This window comes from Stomoxys calcitrans, chromosome 5 (assembly GCF_963082655.1).
Source record: "Stomoxys calcitrans chromosome 5, idStoCalc2.1, whole genome shotgun sequence".
Classification (NCBI taxonomy): Eukaryota; Metazoa; Arthropoda; class Insecta; order Diptera; family Muscidae; genus Stomoxys; species Stomoxys calcitrans.
In genome coordinates, this window is record NC_081556.1 from 155,003,512 (window position 1) to 155,022,658 (window position 19,147).

Below are 19,147 nucleotides of genomic sequence, written 5' to 3' on the forward strand. Positions count from 1 at the left end.
ACTAATAACTATATGGAAGCTATATCTAAATATAGCCTGATCTCAACCTTATTTGAGTCTGATGTCGGGAGACGTAAAACAACGTAATGTTTCAAATTTCAGCGAAATCGGGTAATAATTGCGTCTTTTTTTGTGGGCGTAAGACCCTAAATCGCCTGATCGGTATATACCACAGCTATATCCAAATTGAGTCGGATGTGGCCCATTCAAAAACTTTACCTGCGTATAGAAGAAATACGAGTCTGTGTAAAATTTCAGATCAATATCTCAATTTTTAAAGATTGTAGCGTGATTACAACTGACGGACGAACAGACACTAGAACATTGTTAAATCGTCTTAGAATTTTACGACGATCAGAAATATATATACTTTGTGGGGTCGGAAATGATTATGTTTTCGTTGCCAAAGTTTATGAAAATTGAAGGAAATAGGAATATCTTTTTTTGAAAATTTTGCAAATCTTTCAGAATAAAATAAGATATTGATGTTATTCTTTTCTTATTTCATGCATACATATACTGGCACAAGTAGAATGAAGAATATATCTTAAAAATTGACGGAGTTATTAAGAAAACACTGAGAAAAACCTAAAGCAAAATTTTGAAATTTTAAAATTAAACTATATGTATCTCATTAACGGCGCATAATAATATAGAGGCTCTTTCTTCAGATTACGGGTCGTATAAATAGGTTCAGTAGATTAAAGGTTATGGCGTTCAGATGGTGGGAGAAGTGAAAAGTGGTCAACTATGACACCCTGTATTAAAGTTATCGACCAACAACGGCATTTTCCGTATGTCGTCCTCTCAAAGTGTCTAGAACAGTTTTTACCGCCAAGATCAACAGATGAAAAGTTGTGGACTTATTTCCAAACTTTTCGCCGTTTGGCCCACTGTTAAACCTATCAAAATATAAGGGTAGCGTTGGCTGGGTGATGTTGTCAGAATGAATGAATAAGCTTCAAGAATACTTTTGAGGTTATACACAAAACGGAATGAGCAAAACTCTGATGGAAAGATCAAGTGGATGGAAAGCGCATAAAATCGAGGCGCTTAGAAGTCCCCAGTTCGGCTAATGGGACAAATCTTCTATTATAGCCAATTTAAGTCAAGTTGCCACAGATTACTGTAATCCTTTTATATTATTTATGTTAAAGATTTATGCTTCTTTAGACATAATACAAATGTAGATTTGACTCAAGTGTTTTACTTGCTGTCTATTATTTAAACCGGTATTACCCTAATCCGCCTTAGTTAGGAGCATGGGAACACCCCATAGTCCTAAGCAATGGGATGTGGTGCCCTTGGTCAACAGGGGCGGGTGTGAGTGTCGTGGGAAGAATAGTGATTTTTGCTTCTTTTGTATCCTAAGACAATGTTAATCGTTCGACCATGCAATCATGAATTCTGCCCCGCTCATCTACGCATTTAATATTAAATGGCTTTCAATACAAATCTTTAACAGAAGATAAAAACCTAGGCGCTCGTCAAAGCAGATTCTTTCCTTTTTATCTATCTATTGGGTTACCCAAAAAGTAATTGCGGATTCTTCATATAGTCGGCGTTGACAAATTTTTTCACAGCTTGTGACTCTGTAATTGCATTCTTTCTTCTGTCAGTTATCAGCTGTTACTTTTAGCTTGCTTTAGAAAAAAAGTGTAAAAAAAGTATATTTGATAATAGTTCATTCTAAGTTTTATTAATAATGCATTTAAAAAATCCGCAATTACTTTTTGGGCAACCCAATAAATCAAAAAACTAACAAAAATTAAACTGAAAAATATTGGCTTTCAAAGAATTCTTCCTTTAAAACAGCTGTGAACACAATAAACAATAACACCATGAGTGTCAACATAATGAGAAGTAGTAGAAGAAGAAGAAACATTTGCCAAATACGCCTAATGCCTATTGGTATATATAAGTCCACTGATTAAGCTTAGAATATCATAGAGAAATCTAATTGCGGAACCTAAAGTCGCGAATTAATTCTTCAACAATGAAATTAATTTTGGCATTTCTTGTCATCCTTGGTGTGTTCTTCTGTGTGGCCAGCGCATTACCAAATCCCGATGAACGCGAAAACAACTTATTGGATGATGTAGATACTCTGGGCGAAAATGAGGAACCGGAGGATCATGGTCGCTATAAGAGGCTCACCTGTGATCTGCTGAGTGGCTTAGGTGTCCAAGACTCTGCTTGTGCTGCCCATTGCTTGCTACATTTCAGGCCAGGAGGTTACTGCAATAGCAAACGTGTTTGCGTTTGCCGGTAATTCGTGCAAAAATTCTACCAAATGTGATGAAATGGTCAACATTTTAAAGAGAAAAAATATTTTGTCAACCAAGAAATATTTGCACCATACGTTTTTGTATATTTAAATTATTTTTTTATTTTATTTCAAAATATTTATTTTCTTTTTAAATAAAAGCTTCAGCAGAATTAAAAATTGTGTTTCTTTACAGTAACTTTGTTTATTTTCTTAAAATTTCACTAAGAATCACTAAAACTGATTATTAAGAAAATGTCAACATTGCTTAAAATTTTTGTACTAACTGACGAGCAATGATAGTTAAAAATAAAAAAATTAAAAGTATTAAAAGTTGATCGTGTTGTTAATTGACACTTCACTTGGGACTTGTTTGGTTGTCACATTATTATTACTTTCACATTCCGATTGCTTAGATGCCGCTTTGGTTGTCATTTGGCTCATCATGGCGCTTCACCTTTCAAGAATTTCCATTGACATGTCAAACGACAGCTGACTAAGTTACTTCATTGCCCGCCAGATGGTGCTTTTAGATATTATTAAGACGCATGCGACTAAAACTAAATGGGTTATGAAAGTAGGGGTAAAACTTGAAGAAAGTTTTTGAAAGTTTACATTGCAGTTGTCCAAAAGAAACCAAAAAGTTGAAAATAATTCTGAAACTTCAGATTTAACCAGTGAAAGGCACACTAACACAGTTGAAAATATTAACTTTTGTTTGTGTGAGGGACCCAAAATCTCAAACAGGACATGATAAAATTACTGCTAGAATGTTATTTTAAAAGGAAGTTTGCGACTTCTCACATACTTGCCACGATTTTTGATAGATAGTTACTGGAGTCAATGTATGCAGATGTACTTAAAATTCAACGAATTGTACCAGTACCAAAGTCTAAGGGTTGTGTCGGAATGAAGGACCGATTTCAAAATTATCTGCGATTGATAAGGTCTTTGAGAAGATTACTTTTGAGTAATGGTCTGTATATATAGATTCCAATAATTTGCTGTTTAGTCGTCAATTTTATATGTATTGTATTTTTGTTATCGGAAGTGGGCGTATTTTCCCCCAAAATATACGAAATATGGTCGAAACCGGATAAGTGCAACGCTAAAAATCCATCCATTCATTTGGTTTCAATTATCCGTTATTTTCACTTTAGCGTAGTTCGGATAAGTGAAATTATTTGCCAATTAAGCAATATTAGCATAAGTGCAAACGAATTTTTACGTCAACGTACTAATTATCTATGAAATAACTCGAGTTGAAAAATACCAATGCTCAGAAGAAATCTTTGAAAGTAAAAAAAAGTCAAAACCAATATATCAAAATCGTTTTAGAATTTAATTGATGAAGTAATTTTTAAAACTCCAGATAGTTTCCATAGACAAAACTTTTCACTTATGGGTTTTCAGCTTCATATAAAAACGGAATTGTGGGTGTTAATTTTTTTTCAGTTTAGCGGTATTTTCAGTTAAACGTTTTTTGCTCAAGCGAACTTAATTGCATTGAATAACGCCAAGAATGAGAACCATTCATTCTTCAATCAAGTTTCACTAAAACGGGTTTTTTCACTAAAGCGTTTTACATTTAAGCGGTGTTACTGTATATATTAAAATAAGGGACACTGTATCATGAAGACCTTCACACCTTAAAAACTAGAGCTGGCGCACTATCGATAATCGCAACGATACTGTCGCAAATTATTGTACAAAATGTCAGCTCACTGGATGAAAACTACGCCATTTAAGGCACAATGTATCTTATAGGATACATTCAGTGTCGGATCACATATTTTTCTTCAATTTTGTAAAAAAAATATCATTGCCGATAGTATCAATAGGGAAAATTACAATCAATATTCAAACAAAAAATTAAATATCGATAGTATCAATAGTGCCATAGATATTTTGCTAGCTCTATTAAAAAAAAACCCAAATGGAAATGTAGATTGATCGGAACCATGTGGGAATCAAATGGAAGACATTTAAGGATGGATCAGAACAATATGCAACTTAAATGAAAGGTAGTTGTTAGTAGAATACAAAACTCTTATCAAAATTTAGATCAAATCTGAGGGGACCTGCCATCCTACGCCCCTCAAACAGACATATACACCGATGGGGTGCAATTTAGAACTCAATTGGGGAGGAAATTACGATATGAAATTAAAATTTTGGAAGCTTCCCCAAATCACACGACCTAAAAGGACATGAAAACTGTGAGACGGGAAACGTAAAACAACTTAAAGTTTAAAATTTCAGCGAAATCGGGTAATAATTGCGGCTTTTATGTGCTTAAGATCCTTAATCGGTAAATCGGTCTATATGGAAGCTATATCTAAATATAGCCTGATCTCAACCTTATTTGAGTCTGATGTCGGGAGACGTAAAACAACTTAATGTTTCAAATTTCAGCGAAATCGGGTAATAATTGCGGCTTTTATGGGCCTAAGACCCTAAATCGCCAGATCGGTATATACCACAGCTATATCCATATGGCCCATTCAAAAACTTTACCTGCGTATGGAAGAAATACGAGTCTGTGTAAAATTTTCGAACCAATATCTCAATTTTTAAAGATTGTAGCGTGATTACAACAGACACTAGAACATCGTTAAATCGTCTTAGAATTTTACGACGATCAGAAATATATATACTTTGTGGGGTCGGAAATGATTATGTTTTTGTTGCTTTTATGAAAATTGAAGGAAATAGGAATATCTTTTTTTGAAAATTTTGTAAATCTTTCAGAATAAAATAAGATATTGATGTGATTCTTTTCTTATTTCATGCATACATATACTGGCACAAGTAGAATGAAGAATATATCTTAAAAATTGACGGAGTTATTAAGAAAACACTGAAAAAACCCTAAAGCAAAATTTTGAAATTTTAAAATTAAACTATATGTATCTCATTAACGGCGCATAATAATATAGAGGCTCTTTCTTCAGATTACGGGTCGTGTAAATAGGTTCAGTAGATTAAAGGTTATGGCGTTCAGATGGTGGGAGAAGTCAAAAGTGGTCAACTATGACACCCTGTATTAAAGTTATCGACCAATAACGGCATTTTCCGTATGTCCTCCTCTCAAAGTGTCTAGAACAGTTTTTACCGCCAAGATCAACAGATGAAAAGTTGTGGACTTATTTCCAAACTTTTCGCCGTTTGGCCCACTGTGCGACATTAGCATAGTTAAACCTATCAAAATACAAGGGTAGCGTTGGCTGGGTGATGTTGTCAGAATGAATGAATAAGCTTCAAGAATACTTTTGAGGTTATACACAAAACGGAATGAGCAAAACTCTGATGGAAAGATCAAGTGGATGGAAAGCGCATAAAATCGAGGCGCTTAGAAGTCCCCAGTTCGGCTAATGGGACAAATCTTCTATTATAGCCAATTTAAGTCAAGTTGCCACAGATTACTGTAATCCTTTTATATTATTTATGTTAAAGATTTATGCTTCTTTAGACATAATACAAATGTAGATTTGACTCAAGTGTTTTACTTGCTGTCTATTATTTAAACCGGTATTACCCTAATCCGCCTTAGTTAGGAGCATGGGAACACCCCATAGTCCTAAGCAATGGGATGTGGTGCCCTTGGTCAACAGGGGCGGGTGTGAGTGTCGTGGGAAGGATAGTGATTTTTGCTTCTTTTGTATCCTAAGACAATGTTAATCGTTCGACCATGCAATCATGAATTCTGCCCCGCTCATCTACGCATTTAATATTGAATGGCTTTCAATACAAATCTTTAACAGAAGATAAAATCCTAGGCGCTCGTCAAAGCAGATTCTTTCCTTTTTTATCTATCTATTGGGTTACCCAAAAAGTAATTGCGGATTTTTCATATAGTCGGCGTTGACAAATTTTTTCATAGCTTGTGACTCTGTAATTGCATTCTTTCTTCTGTCAGTTATCAACTGTTACTTTTAGCTTGCTTTAGAAAAAAAGTGTAAAAAAGTATATTTGATTATAGTTCATTCTAAGTTTTATTAATAATGCATTTAAAAAATCCGCAATTACTTTTTGGGCAACCCAATAAATCAAAAAACTAACAAAAATTAAACTGAAAAATATTGGCTTTCAAAGAAATCTTCCTTTGAAACAGCTGTGAACACAATAAACAATAACACCATGAGTGTCAACATAATGAGAAGTAGTAAAAGAAGAAGAAACATTTGCCAAATACGCCTAATGCCTATTGGTATATATAAGTCCACTGATTAAGCTTAGAATATCATAGAGAAATCTAATTGCGGAACCTAAAGTCGCGAATTAATTCTTCAACAATGAAATTAATTTTGGCATTTCTTGTCATCCTTGGTGTGTTCTTCTGTGTGGCCAGTGCATTACCAAATCCCGATGAACGCGAAAACAACTTATTGGATGATGTAGATACTCTGGGCGAAAATGAGGAACCGGAGGATCATGGTCGCTATAAGAGGCTCACCTGTGATCTGCTGAGTGGCTTAGGTGTCCAAGACTCTGCTTGTGCTGCCCATTGCTTGCTACATTTCAGGCCAGGAGGTTACTGCAATAGCAAACGTGTTTGCGTTTGCCGGTAATTCGTGCAAAAATTCTACCAAATGTGATGAAATGGTCAACATTTTAAAGAGAAAAAATATTTTGTCAACCAAGAAATATTTGCACCATACGTTTTTGTATATTTAAATTATTTTTTTATTTTATTTCAAAATATTTATTTTCTTTTTAAATAAAAGCTTCAGCAGAATTAAAAATTGTGTTTCTTTACAGTAACTATGTTTATTTTCTTAAAATTTCACTAAGAATCACTAAAACTGATTATTAAGAAAATGTCAACGTTGCTTAAAATTTTTGTACTAACTGACGAGCAATGATAGTTAAACGTAAACAAATTAAAAGTATTAAAAGTTGATCGTGTTGTTAATTAACACTTCACTTGGGACTTGTTTGGTTGTCACATTATTACAACTCTCACATTCCGATTGCTTAGATGCCGCTTTGGTTGTCATTTGGCTTATCATGGCGCTTCACCTATCAAGAATTTCCATTAACATGTCAAACGACAGCTGACTAAGTTACTTCATTGCCCGCCAGATGGTGCTTTTAGATATTATTAAGACGCATGCGACTAAAACTAAATGGGTTATGAAAGTAGGGGTAAAACTTGAAGAAAGTTTTTGAAAGTTTACATTGTAGTTGTCCAAAAGAAACCAAAAAGTTGAAAATAATTCTGAAACTTCAGATTTGAGCCAGTGAAAGGCACACTAACACAGTTGAAAATATTAAATTTTGTTTGTGTGAGGGACCGTAAAACTCAAACAGGACATGATAAAATTACTGCTAGAATGTTATTTTAAAAGGAAGTTTGCGACTTCTCACATACTTGCAACGATTTTTGATAGATAGTTACTGGAGTCAATGTATGCAGATGTACTTAAAATTCAACGAATTGTACCAGTACCAAAGTCTAAGGGTTGTGTCGGAATGAAGGACCGATTTCAAAATTATCTGCGATTGATAAGGTCTTTGAGAAGATTACTTTTGAGTAATGGTCTGTATATATAGATTCCAATAATTTGCTGTTTAGTCGTCAATTTTATATGTATTGTATTTTTGTTATCGGAAGTGGGCGTATTTTCCCCCAAAATATACGAAATATGGTCGAAACCGGATAAGTGCAACGCTAAAAATCCATCCATTCATTTGGTTTCAATTATCCGTTATTTTCACTTTAGCGTAGTTCGGATAAGTGAAATTATTTGCCAATTAAGCAATATAAGCATAAGTGCAAACGAATTTTTACGTCAACGTACTAATTATCTATGACTCGAGTTGAAAAATAACAATGCTCAGTAGAAATCTTTGAAAGTAAAAAAAGTCAAAACCAATATATCAAAATCGTTTTAGAATTTAGAATTTTTCCAGATAGTTTCCATAGACAAAACTTTTCACTTATGAGTTTTCAGCTTCATATAAAAACGGAATTGTGGGTGTTAATTTTTTCAGTTTAGCGGTATTTTCAGTTAAACGTTTTTTGCTCAAGCGAACTTAATTGCATTGAATAACGCCAAGAATGAGAACCATTCATTCTTCAAGCAAGTTTCACTAAAACGGGTTTTTTCACTAAAGCGTTTTACATTTAATTTGTGTTACTGTATATATTAAAATAAGGGACACTGTATCATGAAGACCTTCACACCTTAAAAACTAGAGCTGGCGCACTATCGGTAATCGCAACGATACTGTCGCAAATTCCCATCACCCATATTTGAATGAAAATGAGAAGTAAAAGTCGGGAAATCGATTCATATAGAGCCAATATCAATGTACAGACCGAATAAAACTAAATTAAACTAAGTCAGATGGAGGTCATGAGAGATATTATTGTACAAAATGTCAGCTCAACTGGATGAAAACTAAGTCATTTAAGGCACAATGTATCTTATAGGATACATTCAGTGTCGGATCACATATTTTTCTTCAATTTTGCAAAAATAAATATCATTGCCGATAGTATCAATAGGGAAAATTACAATCGATATTCAAACAAAAAATTAAATATCGATAGTATCAATAGTGCCATAGATATTTTGCTAGCTCTATTAAAAAAACCCCAAATGGAAATGTAGATTGATCGGAACAATGTGAGAATCAAATGGAAGACATTTAAGTTTATACAAATATCAAAAATAATAATGGGTAATAATTGCGGCTTTTATGTGCTTAAGATCCTTAATCGGTAGATCGGTCTATATGGAAGCTATATCTAAATATAGCCTGATCTCAACCTTATTTGAGTCTGATGTCGGTAGACGTAAAACAACGTAATGTTTCAAATTTCAGCGAAATCGGGTAATAATTGCGTCTTTTTTTGTGGGCGTAAGACCCTAAATCGCCTGATCGGTATATACCACAGCTATATCCAAATTGAGTCGGATGTGGCCCATTCAAAAACTTTACCTGCGTATAGAAGAAATACGAGTCTGTGTAAAATTTCAGATCAATATCTCAATTTTTAAAGATTGTAGCGTGATTACAACTGACGGACGAACAGACACTAGAACATTGTTAAATCGTCTTAGAATTTTACGACGATCAGAAATATATATACTTTGTGTGGTCGGAAATGATTATGTTTTTGTTGCCAAAGTTTATGAAAATTGAAGGAAATAGGAATATCTTTTTTTGAAAATTTTGCAAATCTTTCAGAATAAAATAAGATATTGATGTTATTCTTTTCTTATTTCATGCATACATATACTGGCACAAGTAGAATGAAGAATATATCTTAAAAATTGACGGAGTTATTAAGAAAACACTGAAAAAAACCTAAAGCAAAATTTTGAAATTTTAAAATTAAACTATATGTATCACATTAACGGCGTATAATTATATAGAGGCTCTTTCTTCAGATTACGGGTCGTGTAAATAGGTTCAGTAGATTAAAGGTTATGGCGTTCAGATGGTGGGAGAAGTCAAAAGTGGTCAACTATGAGACCCTGTATTAAAGTTATCGACCAACAACGGCATTTTCCGTATGTCCTCCTCTCAAAGTGTCTAGAACAGTTTTTACCGCCAAGATCAACAGATGAAAAGTTGTGGACTTATTTCCAAACTTTTCGCCGTTTGGCCCACTGTGCGACATTAGCATAGTTAAACCTATCAAAATACAAGGGTAGCGTTGGCTGGGTGATGTTGTCAGAATGAATGAATAAGCTTCAAGAGTACTTTTGAGGTTATACACAAAACGGAATGAGCAAAACTCTGATGGAAAGATCAAGTGGATGGAAAGCGCATAAAATCGAGGCGCTTAGAAGTCCCCAGTTCAGCTAATGGGACAAATCTTCTATTATAGCCAATTTAAGTCAAGTTGCCACAGATTACTGTAATCCTTTTATATTATTTATGTTAAAGATTTATGCTTCTTTAGACATAATACAAATGTAGATTTGACTCAAGTGTTTTACTTCCTGTCTATTATTTAAACCGGTATTACCCTAATACGCCTTAGTTAGGAGCATGGGAACACCCCATAGTCCTAAGCAATGGGATGTGGTGCCCTTGGTTAACAGGGGCGGGTGTGAGTGTCGTGGGATGGATAGTGATTTTTGCTTCTTTTGTATCCTAAGACAATGTTAATCGTTCGACCATGCAATCATGAATTCTGCCCCGCTCATCTACGCATTTAATATTAAATGGCTTTCAATACAAATCTTTAACAGAAGATAAAAACCTAAGCGCTCGTCAAAGCAGATTCTTTCCTTTTTTATCTATCTATCGGGTTGCCCAAAAAGTAATTGCGGATTTTTCATATAGTCGGTGTTGACAATTTTTTTCACAGCTTGTGACTCTGTAATTGCATTCTCTCTTCTGTCAGTTATCAGCTGTTACTTTTAGCTTGCTTTAGAAAAAAAGTGTAAAAAAAGTATATTTGATTATAGTTCATTCTAAGTTTTATTAATAATGCATTTACTTTCTTTTAAAAAATCCGCAATTACTTTTTGGGCAACCCAATAAATCAAAAAACTAACAAAAATTAAACTGAAAAATATTGGCTTTCAAAGAAATCTTCCTTTGAAACAGCTGTGAACACAATAAACAATAACACCATGAGTGTCAACATAATGAGAAGTAGTAAAAGAAGAAGAAACATTTGCCAAATACGCCTAATGCCTATTGGTATATATAAGTCCAATGATTAAGCTTAGAATATCATAGAGAAATCTAATTGCGGAACCTAAAGTCGCGAATTAATTCTTCAAGAATGAAATTAATTTTGGCATTTCTTGTCATCCTTGGTGTGTTCTTCTGTGTGGCCAGTGCATTACCAAATCCCGATGAACGCGAAAACAACTTATTGGATGATGTAGATACTCTGGGCGAAAATGAGGAACCGGAGGATCATGGTCGCTATAAGAGGCTCACCTGTGATCTGCTGAGTGGCTTAGGTGTCAAAGACTCTGCTTGTGCTGCCCATTGCTTGCTACATTTCAGGTCAGGAGGTTACTGCAATAGCAAACGTGTTTGCGTTTGCCGTTAATTCGTGCAAAAATTCTACCAAATGTGATGAAATGGTCAACATTTTAAAGAGAAAAAATATTTTGTCAACCAAGAAATATTTGCACCATACGTTTTTGTATATGTAAATTATTTTTTTATTTTATTTCAAAATATTTATTTTCTTTTTAAATAAAAGCTTCAGCAGAATTAAAAATTGTGTTTCTTTACAGTAACTACATATGTTTATTTTCTTAAAATTTCACTAAGAATCACTAAAACTGATTATTAAGAAAATGTCAACATTGCTTAAAATTTTTGTACTAACTGACCAGCAATGATAGTTAAATATAAAAAAATTAAAAGTAGTTAGCTAACTCTTTTTTTGACGCTTTGTTGTTGTCATTGATCGTGTTGTTAATTGACACTTCACTTGGGACTTGTTTGGTTGTCACATTATTATTACTCTCACATTCCGATTGCTTAGATGCCGCTTTGGTTGTCATTTGGCTCATCATGGCGCTTTACCTATCGAGAATTTCCATTGACATGTCAAACCACAGCTGACTAAGTTACTTCATTGCCCGCCAGATGGTGCTTTTAGATATTATTAAGACGCATGCGACTAAAACTAAATGGGTTATGAAAGTAGGGGTAAAACTTGAAGAAAGTTTTTGAAAGTTTACATTGCAGTAGTCCAAAAGAAACCAAAAAGTTGAAAATAATTCAACTTTCTGCTTTACTGGAGTCAATGTATGCAGATGTACTTAAAGTTCAAAGAATTGTACCAGTACCAAGACTTTGGTCCCCCCTCTAGAGATTAAAGAAGTCAAGATCCCAGATCGGTTTATATGGCAACTACATTAGGTTATGTATCGATTTGGGGCATACTTAGCACAGTTGTTGAAAGTAATAACAAAACACCTCATGCAAAATTTCACGCAAATCGGATGAGAATTGCGCCCTCCAGCGGCTCAAGAAATCAAGATCCAAGATCGGTTTATATGGCAACTATACCAGGTTATGAACCGATTTGAATCATACATAGCACAGTTGTTGGAAATGATACCAAAACACCATGTGCAAAATTCCAGCCAATCGGATAAGAATCGCGCCCTCTAAAAACCGAAGAAGTCAAGACCCAATATCGGTTTATATGACAGCTATATCAGGTTATGAATCGATTTGAACCATACTCAGCACAGTTGTTAGAAATGATACCAAAACACCATGTGTAAAATTACAGCCAAATCGGATAAGAGGCTCAAGAAGTCGAGATCCAAGATCGGTTTATATGACAGCTATATGAAAACATGGACCGATATGGCACATTTACAATCCCAACCGACCTACACTAATAAGAAGTATATGTGCAAAATTTCAAGAGGCTAGCTATACTCCTTCGAAAGTTAGCGTGCTTTCGACTGAAGGACGGACGAACGGACGCACGGACATGGCTAGATCGACTTAAAATGTCATGACGATCAAGAATATATATACTTTATGGGGTCTTATACGCATATTTCGAGGTGTTACAAACAGAATGACGAAACTAGTATACCCCCATCCTATGGTGGAGGGTATAAAATACTAAAAACTCTACATATAAATAAAAGAAAAGCCAAATTTCCAACCAAAAGAAAATACAAACTATTAAAAGATTGATATACAAATATTTAGAAACACAATAAAGATAGAATTTTATATTGTTATGATATCCAACAATTGTGCTAAGTATCCATCTTCCATATAAACCGATCTTGGATCTACACTTCTTGAGCCACTGGAGGGCTCATTTCTTATCCGATTTGGCTCAAATTTAGCATGAAGTATTCTGTTGTGACTTCCAACCACTTCGATAAATATGGTTCAAATTGGTACTTAACCTGATATAGCTGCCATATAAACCGATCTGGGATCTTGACTTCTTAAGCCTCTAGAGGGTGCAATTCTTATCCGATTTTGCTGAAATTTTGTACAACGGCTTCTCATATGACCTTCAACCTACTTGTCTAATATGGTCTTAATCGATCTTTAGCCTGATACAGCTCCCATATATGCCGATCTCCCGATTATGCTGCTTGAGTCCCTACGAGGCACATTCGAATGGATTGACATATTACACAATGACTTTTACTATGGTCTTCAACATTCAATTCACTTATGATCCGAGCTGGACTATAACTTTATTTAATTTTTGGCTTATTTCTAGTTTTTTGTTAATTATATACATTGTTAAGAAGAACACTTTAAGTTAATCGTTATATATGACCGTAACTGTCATCTTTCAAAGCTATCAACAGTTAACTGGGTGATTCAAATAACAATGTTGCCATTAATGTTCACTTTTTAGTAAAATTTGTTTTCAAAGTATTGCTGAGACATGCACATAAATACATACAAATATAGGACCGATTGATAGTGGTAAGAAACAACACATAATTTTATTATTATTTTTATACTCTAAACACATTTAAAAGTGATTCCCCTTTGTAAACCATAAATACAAACGACAAAAAATTACCCAAGCAATCTGAAACCTCAATATAGGAAGTATACATACAAATGAGACAAATAGATGCAGCGGCACCATTTAGCGCTTGTATAAATACTCTCAGATGGATTGGCTGTAGACATCAGTTCTAAAGCACATCTCAAAAGCTAAAGAAAAAACTTTTTCCATTCAACAATGAAATTCTTCATGGTATTCGCTGTCTTCATAGCCTTGGCTGCCTGCTTGGCCTCGGCTGCTCCCTCCGAAGAGGCCAACTTTGTTGATGGCGCCTCAGCTTTGCGACAACTGGAACCTGAACTTCATGGACGCTACAAGAGAGCCACCTGTGACCTGTTGAGCGGAATGGGAGTCAATCACTCTGCCTGTGCTGCCCACTGTGTATTGCGTGGGAATCGTGGAGGATACTGCAACTCTAAAGCCGTTTGTGTATGCCGTAAATAAATTGTTAAATTTATTGTTTAAATAGTAAATTAAAATTAATTTAATAAAAAAATCGAAAATCAAATATAAACGGCATTTCATAGACCGATGGCAGCTGTATTAAAAATTGTTTTTTGAGGGTCGGCTTAAATAACAGAAACAAGTAAAACCGGCTGGGCCGAACCTTGGGAATCGAACACTATGGATTCTGCCCAAAATTTTTACATACCAAATTTCTACTAAATCAGGCAAAAATTTTTTCTAACCCATTTCCACCATACGATTGTTGGAAGAACAATAAGTGCAAAATTCCAGCCCAATTGGATAACACTTGAGACTTGAGATGTCAAATGGAAGATCGGTTTATACTGAACCTATACCAAGTTTTAAACCAATTCAGACCATACATGGCACGATTGTTAGAAGTCATGACAGAACACTACTTGCAATATCAGCTCAATCGGGCAACAATTGCGCCTTCTAGGGGCTGAGGAAATAAAATCGAGAGATGGGTTTCTAAGGGAGATATATGTGGATATTGACCTATTTGGACCGAACTTGGTACGGATATTGCAAGTCATAACATGCCAGTACGTGCAAATTTTCAGCCAAATTGGATAACAATTGCGTCTTCCAGGGGCTTAAGACGTCCAATCAGGAGATCGGTTTATATGGGAGCTATATCCAAATCTGAACCGTTATAGCCCATTTACAAACACCAACGACATAAAGATTATCTATGCAAAATTTTGAGCAACTAGCTTCGAGCGTTCGACCGCTATCGTGATTTCCACAAACCGACGGAAAGACGAAAGAATTTGGCTAGATCGAAGTTAAACATCAAGACGATCAATAATTAATATACTTTATATATTTATTTTAATTAATATTGTGAAGTAGGTTATCCGATCTTTTGATATCCTACATCACATTGAGTATGTAGACTAAGTCGTGGGAATTTGCGTTGCGCAAAATTTTGATACGATCGGTTGATATATGCTCTTGAAAAGGCTCAAGAAGCGAAGTTGGGTACATATATATAGGAACTCGATCCAAATCTGAACCGATTTCTATGTAATTCACCAGTGATCTCAAGAGTCTGAAAAGAATCCTTTCGTGAGAATCAGCTATTAAATGACTACATTATTGCAATATTAGTTCAAAACAAACGAAAATATATATGGGAGCTATATCTAAATCTGAACCGATATCGACCAAAATGTAAAATTTTTAGAAAATCTTTCTTATATATAAAAATGAATTTGTGTTTGTTTGTCTGTTCCGTATAGACTCAAAAGCGGCTGAACCAATTATCTTGAAATTTTCCAGATTGTGTAGGTTGGTCTGGAAAGAAACAAATGGGCATATCAGACGACCATGGCAATATGGGATTCAAATGAAAGATATAGATTAAAAATATAACATTAAAATTTGCTCTCAAGTCTGGGTGGCGTTTTTCCTCCTTAAAATACGTCGAATAGGTTAATTTACCCACTATGGCATTATGGGACTCAAATGAAAGGTATTTGAGAGTAGAAAACGAATTTGATATCCAATTTTGGGGGTACGCCCTAAATCACCCCTTAAATTTGATATTTATTTTCAGGGCAAAGTGCCGGTGGCCGCTCCAGCCCCAAAACACCCTCCAAACGGTTTATACTAACCGATCATGACAATATGGGGCTAGTAGTGAAGGGATTCGGGAAGGGGCATGATTTTGATATCCATATGGCACTTCTCATTACCCTAATTTCAAAAATACCAGATCTCGGAGATTGGTAGCGATACGTTTGAAATTTTTTGCACTCTAGCAGTCACCAAAAAAAATATGGTTTCTATTGTTGGGCACGGGTGCCGCGGGGGCCGCCCAAAACCCGCCAAACGGATATATATACCAATCACGATAATATAGACCCATGTGTTTAGGGAGCCGCCCCACCCCAAAATACCTCCTTATTATATAAAAGCTATTTGGGGTGGAAATTTATATTCATTTTCGGGACAAAGACCCTGGGTCCTCCTCACCGTCAAACACAACTTATTTACCGATTATCATATGAAATGTTTCTGAAAGTAGAGAAAGAATTTTATATTTACTTTAATGACCAAGTGATCACCCCCAAAATACCCCCTAAATCCGAAATGTTTACCAATACGGTAATATGGGATTTGAAAGCAAGGCATTTGGGAGTAGAGTAAAAATTTGCCAAGGAACCGAACTTCTCACACATCAATGAGTTCTTTCCGATTCAAGTTGGGTTTATCAACGATAAGGGACCTTTTCAGTGAACATATTTTTCTATGCGAAGAGGTTCATTAAGCACGCCGTTGAAAAATAATTTAATCGAGCTGCTCTCATTGATTTGATAGAAGAAGCTTCTGTACCTCAACCCATCAGTACATAGCGTTCGTTTTATCAGATGCTTTTATTTCTTATGTGTTCATTTATGTGAATATTTGGAAAATTTTATGAAAAATAAGTTTTAACTTATCAGAATTCATAGTCAATCGATAACTTAGTTCAAGTTATTTTAAAGTTTTTATTTAGTTACAAAAATGGAAAAAAGTAAAAAAACAAAAACATGGTAGATAAATGGTTAGGTAGAGGTTAGCATGTCCGCCTATGACGCTGAACGCCTGGGTTCGAATTCTGGCGAGACCATCAGAAAAAATTTTCAGTGGTGTTGTGTTGTGAGGTAATATGCCATGTAAAACTTCTCTCCAAAGAGGTGTCGCATTGCGGCACTCCGTTCGGACTCGGCTATAAAAAGGAGGCCCCCTTGAGCTTAAACTTGAATCGGACTGCACCCATTGATATGTGAGAAGTTTGCTCTGTTTCTCAGTGGAATGTTCATGGGCAAAATTTGCATTTTTATGGTAGGTAAATGAAAGTAGAAAAAGTAAGAGCGTGCAAAGTTCGGCCGGGCAGAATATAATATACCATCCACCATGGATCGCATTTGTCGAGTTCTATGCGCGGTATCTTTTTAGGCAAACAAAAAATATTGAATAAGAACTGTTATGCTATTGGAGCTATATCAAGTTATAGTCCGATTCGGACCATATATGAATGCTGAACATTGTAGAAGTCATTCTGTAATATTTCAGTTCATTCTGATAAGAATTGCGTCTTGTAGGGGCTCAAGAAGCAAAATTGGGAGATAGGTTTATATGGGAGCTGTATCAAGCTATTGATCGATTCAGACCAAATCGGCCTTGCGCCTTCTAGATGCTCAGGAAGTCAAGACCCAAGATCGGTTTATATGGCCGCTATATCAAAACATGGACCGATTTGGCCCATTAACAATCCCAACCGACCTACACTAATAAAAAGTATTTGTGCAAAATTTCAAGCGGCTAGCTTTACTCCTTCGAAAGTTAGCGTGCTTTCTACAGACAGACAGCATACATGGCTAGATCGACATAAAATGTTATGACGATCAAGAATATATATACTTTATGGGGTCTGAGACGAATATTTTGAGGTGTTACAAACAGAATGACGAAATTAGTATACCCCCATCCTATGGTGGAAGATATAAAAAATAACTTCAAATTTAATGATACATTAATGGAAACAATATTGTATTCCTTACGTTAATGGAAAAGAAGGAAAAGAAACAAAACAAAAATGGAGAATAAGTGTTGCTAGGAAAATTTATGCACTAATGGCTAGTACTAGGGTTGCCCAAAAAGTAATAGCGGATTTTTCATATAGTCGGCGTTGACAAATTTTTTCACAGCTTGTGACTCTGTAATTGCATTCTTTCTTCTGTCAGTTATCAGCTGTTACTTTTAGCTTGCTTTAGAAAAAAGTTTAAAAAAAGTATATTTGATTAAAGTTCATTCTAAGTTTTATTAAAAATGCATTTACTTTCTTTTAAAAAATCCGCAATTACTTTTTGGGCAACCCAATATATTCGCTTTTGGCGATATTTTTCGCCGATTACTTTTTTTTAGATAATAGATTTTAAAGCAAATTAACAGCGTTAGCCTGTTCTTGGTTTGACATTAAGTGGTACCTTTTCGGATTTTTGTGTGATTTAAAAAACACCAAATCTGGTGTGAAAAGCACTAAGTTGGCATCCTTGGCTATACCCATATAGATCTTATTTGGCACGAATGCAAAAGTAATTGGAATTTCCACATTTAATTAAAAAAGACTATCTGTGTCATGAAATCCTCTAATCGTATAGATAGGTATTTTTTTTTTAAATATAATAAAAACTATGCTATACAACATTTTCAACCTATATTTTACAACAAATCTAAACAATTAAAGTTTTCCCCCTCAGCCAGGGAAAGTACCCTGACAAATAAGTCAATATGCATGTAAGACACTTAAAATTTCCCACGATTCTTGGAAAAAGCAGATGGTATTATTTAAATCACAAGTCCCCACAATAAGACTGCAGTGATTCCCCATTTAACAACAAACGAAAAATCATAAATAGCTCAAAAATCACCATATCGCACAAAGAGGCGCTCGCAATGTTAAACACAATGACAGTAAAGCAAAACCAACTGATAGCGCCCAGCGAAAGATTGTCATATAAAAATCAGAGCTTGAGAGACGAAAAGCAACAGAAGTTAAGCAACTTTCAAAGACCTAAGTCCACACTTTAATCAAATATTTCCTAAAACAACAACAAAATGAAATTTGTTATGGTATTTGCTGTCATTTTTGCCTTGGCTGCTTGCCTGGCCAGTAGCTCGGCTTCACCCGCCCTGGAAGATACATTTGTTGATGGCGCCTCTGCTTTAAGGCAATTGGAACCGGAAGTTCATGGACGCTATAAGAGAGCCACCTGTGATCTGTTGAGTGGCATGGGAGTCAATCATTCGGCTTGCGCTGCCCACTGTCTGTTGCGCGGCAATCGAGGAGGATATTGCAACTCGAAAGCTGTTTGTGTGTGTCGCAAATAAAAAATTTATATTAAAGTTTGATAAAAAACAAA

The 19,147-nt window shown here is 35.0% G+C and overlaps 2 protein-coding genes across 2 annotated transcripts; both read left to right on the forward strand.

Annotated features, from left to right (window-relative positions):
- Nucleotides 1-13,876: 13,876 nt before the first annotated feature.
- Nucleotides 13,877-14,298, forward strand: LOC106096095 (phormicin-like). Its single transcript, XM_013263664.2, has one exon. It carries the CDS (start codon nt 13,944-13,946, stop codon nt 14,208-14,210), a length of 267 nt encoding a protein of 88 aa, XP_013119118.1. The 5' UTR covers nt 13,877-13,943; the 3' UTR covers nt 14,211-14,298.
- Nucleotides 14,299-18,741: 4,443 nt separating this feature from the next.
- On the forward strand, nt 18,742-19,147 carry LOC106095450 (phormicin-like). The gene has a single exon (XM_013262689.2). The coding sequence runs from the start codon at nt 18,843-18,845 to the stop codon at nt 19,113-19,115; it is 273 nt and encodes a 90-aa protein (XP_013118143.1). The 5' UTR covers nt 18,742-18,842; the 3' UTR covers nt 19,116-19,147.

Coding starts and splice junctions, on each gene's coding strand:
- LOC106096095 (XM_013263664.2), top strand. CDS start 13,944: ATGAAATTCTTCATGGTATTCGCTGTCTTCATAGCCTTGGCTGCCTGC.
- LOC106095450 (XM_013262689.2), top strand. CDS start 18,843: ATGAAATTTGTTATGGTATTTGCTGTCATTTTTGCCTTGGCTGCTTGC.